This window comes from Cyprinodon tularosa, unplaced genomic scaffold (assembly GCF_016077235.1).
Source record: "Cyprinodon tularosa strain WSP-4 unplaced genomic scaffold, ASM1607723v1 ctg167, whole genome shotgun sequence".
NCBI lineage: Eukaryota > Metazoa > Chordata > Actinopteri > Cyprinodontiformes > Cyprinodontidae > Cyprinodon > Cyprinodon tularosa.
The window spans coordinates 1,424,120-1,427,509 of NW_024038504.1; the positions used below are offsets into that span (position 1 = coordinate 1,424,120).

Genomic DNA, 3,390 nt, shown 5'->3' on the forward strand with positions numbered 1-3,390 from the left:
TTTTTCTTTTTTTTTTTTTGCTAGTTTTGTCATCTCATGTTTTACTTGATAAACCACGGGATGAAAGTTTGAGGTGGGCATCTGATTTTTGGAGGGGGTCTTTTGAAAATATAGTCCAATTTGGACAGCATTGTAAAAAAAAAAAAAAAAAAAAAAGGAAAAGAATAGAAGAGAAGAAACAGTAATAGTCAACTTACACACATTTTTAAAATAACATTTATTTTCAGTATGTTTATTTGACAGAACATATTTTAACATTTGAAGTGGGTCTGATTAACGCATAGATAAGAAATCAAAACTAAATTCCATGTCAAATGCATTTGGTTATATAATACAAGCAAACGGAGAGATTTTTAAAATTATACACAAAAAAAAAACAAGGGAAAAGGGCCTGCACCTGCACACAATACTGGTTCATTATCCAATTTGTTGTGGCAGTTGACTGTAAAAGAAAATTCAAAGCCAATGATAAATATTGATCTCATTATATTTTCACATAAAACCTGCCTTTAAAAGTCTGAGTTTCTCCAAGCTCAATGGAACTTGGAGATTGTTAGTAATAATTTCATGAAAGTGACAAATGGGGGAAAGTGTCCAAATTTCTGCAATCTAACATATAAAATAGGTTTTAAACTTACACATAATTAGGTTTAGTTTTCCCCCCAGAACAATTATGCCTGATACACACAGAGAGCAGCCAGAACACATCACAATTTTTTTACAATACAATGAAGTGTTTTGTTGTTGTTTTTTCAGTCTAGTCTCACTGTTTGTCCGGCGTGTTGTTCACTAAAGGCCCGTAAAGGCCGCCGGCATAGCCTTGCTCCTTGTGCATTATTGTCCTCTCCCTTATCAGGTCGCTAAAAGCATAGTCCATAGGGGGTCTGAAGCCCAATGTGGGCATGAGCCCGGTGGTGGAGTAGGGCGTCATGAAAGCCAGTCCCCGGCTGTGCGCAGAGTAGGCCAACCGCAGCGGGTTCAGTCCCAGGTGAGTACCCAGTGGGTAGGTACCAGGATCTGCGCCGAAGTGCGGGGCGTTGGGTTGGAGCGGAGAAAACGCAGAGCGGTTACTCAGCGTCATGGCTCCGGGCAGCATCGGCCTCGTCGCTGTGGCTGCGGCCGCAGATGTAGCAGCGGGAGGCTGCTGCGCGCTCTGAAGCATCCTCTCCGCCGTCCACGTCTCCTCCGGTCCGGCCTTGCTGGGGGCATGTGCGCCGCTGTTGTTGAGGATCTGCTCGATGGCCTGAACCACATCTTTGCCGCAGCCCTGCAGGACCAGCTCTAAGACGCTGCGCTTGTGGCTGGGGAACACCCGCGTCAGGATGTCGATGGCGTTCATCTGGCGGGATGCCGCGGAGGACGGGGAGGGATCCTGCTCGTCTTTGTCCGTCTCTGAACCGGAGTCCGAGCCGAGGGAGCTGACGGAGCCAGGAGTTTCCTCTCCGTCCTTTAATGGCTTGGCCACTGGTGAGTTGATGAAAGACTCACTGTCTCCGTTCTCTGAGCCTGAGCCCGCTCCGTGGCGGCCGTCTGGAGAAGACATGCCCGGTGCAGAGTCGCTCTCTGTGGACGCAGGTTTCCCAACAGACTTCTGAGGGGTGGTTGACCTGGACAGCGGGGTCTTTGGAAACAGCTCATACTTCTGGATACTAGACTCTGCAGACACAAGCAATGGATTTCAGATTAATAAAGGGTAAGAATAAATCAAATGATTTCCCCTTTGGAAAAGTTGGAGACAAACTGCTCTGATGCAGGAAGGTGGATTCAAATAGCAACACCTGCTGAGAGTGATCAGTGAAAAGATGAAGAATTATTCTGCTGACTTGGAACCATCAGGACACATGTTCCTTTTCTAACTTTACCTTTTTGGTCGTTTCGTTCCCAATGAAATGTTTGATTATGCCTCCATTCCGCCTCGCGCGTTTTGTGCAATATTTCATAATTTAAATTTATTTAATTTCAACTAAAATTCATTTCAGTTCATTTTGAAATTACTTCAATGTTCCCCAAAGGAATATTAAATTAACCATCTTGGGAAAACAAAAAAGAGAATTAGGTAGCAGGCCCCAGCAAACTTTTCTACACAAATGTTTTGTTGTTAAAATTGTTTGTTTACAGCTAAGAAACGTACTGAGGATTCGATCATTTCAGAGCTGAATTAGAAACAGGAAATCTTGTTATTTTAAACGAATAGGTCCCATTTTAATGTGGTTTAATGTTTACAGAAATATACCTTTAACTTATCAAGGCATGTTTCCAGAATATTCAATGAATCCACCTGCTCACACTCAACACATTTCTCTTGACTCACCGGAGTTGCTTTCGCTGTTGACAGAGCCGAACACCTCATAATTGGGCCGCGGAGGGATGATGCCGTTAGCGGCGGCCAGGGCCAGGCCCTCCGCGGTGCCGTAGAGCAGCTGCAGCTCTCTGGCTTCGTTCTCCTCCTGCGCCTGCTGCCGCCGCAGCGCCACCTGCGCAGCCATCACCCGCTGCCTCTCCGCAATCAGCGTACACTTGGCGCACATGCAGTCCTTCCAGCGGCAGTAGCGCTTGTGGCCTTTGAGCGCAGAGACCACGCCGTGGTTCCTGCAGCGGGCGCACTTTGGGGTGCGCGGATACTTGTCCGCGGCGCGCAGTAGAAGAGGAGGACCGCGCAGCAGGTTGCTGGCCATGGACACCGGGATGGAGGCTGCAGCTGCGGCCGCCTGGTGAACCTGTGAAGCGGAGGATGCTGTCGGGAGCTCCGGTCTCAGGTCCATGCTGTGTATTCGTCAGTGATCCAAAAAAGGAACCAACTCGGTAAGCGACGTTGGATGAATGATATGTTTTAGTTCAACTCACCCTAAACTGATTACATCACCTGCAACATCTCTGCGCAACAAGTAAAACCAACGATTTCTACTAGCACACTTGAAAAGTAACTCTGGAAGAAGCTATCCAGAAATGATCGGGCGAGTTTAAATCCAAAAACAGAGAGAAGAGATCAGTCCTCTTTGATTATAAGTTCAAAAGTGTCCAGCAGCCGCTGCCTGAGACACTATCTTCCTCCTGAGATCGTCAGTGGATACAGATCCCTCTCTCCTCTCTCTATTGTTGCTCCTACGTTTTCATTAGACAAATTTGACAACAATGTGGCGTCTGTCATTGGCCAAAGGGAGAAGGAGCGATCTGATTGGTTTGTGTCTTTCTTTCTTTTTTTTTCAACTGTGTCCACCTGAGTTGTTTTTTTTTTCCAAATAAGAAGTGTTAAGAATCTGATGGGAGTTCCCAGGAAGCTCAAATCGATGCTTCCAAATTTTTATTCAATATATTTTAAACAGCAGGTGTGTTATTAGGCTACTTCAGTTGAATCAGCATTATGGCATCAAATGGCCCCCTAAAAAGATA

The 3,390-nt window shown here is 45.9% G+C and overlaps 1 protein-coding gene across 1 annotated transcript; it reads right to left on the reverse strand.

The window, feature by feature from the left end:
* Nucleotides 1-202: 202 nt before the first annotated feature.
* On the reverse strand, nucleotides 203-3,102 carry dmrta2 (DMRT-like family A2). Its single transcript, XM_038281131.1, has 2 exons — nucleotides 2,312-3,102; nucleotides 203-1,656 (listed from the first exon to the last, which is right to left on the reverse strand). The coding sequence occupies exons 1-2, from the start codon at nucleotides 2,760-2,762 to the stop codon at nucleotides 764-766; spliced, it is 1,344 nt and encodes a 447-aa protein (XP_038137059.1). The 5' UTR covers nucleotides 2,763-3,102; the 3' UTR covers nucleotides 203-763.
* Between the last annotated feature and the right edge of the window lie 288 nt (nucleotides 3,103-3,390).

Excerpts from the sequence above, each read along its gene's own strand:
- dmrta2 (XM_038281131.1), bottom strand. The coding sequence starts at position 2,762 with ATGGACCTGAGACCGGAGCTCCCGACAGCATCCTCCGCTTCACAGGTT. Across the intron at positions 1,657-2,311 it reads CAACAGCGAAAGCAACTCCG|AGTCTAGTATCCAGAAGTAT; the intron begins GTGAGTCAAGAG and ends TTGTGTCTGCAG.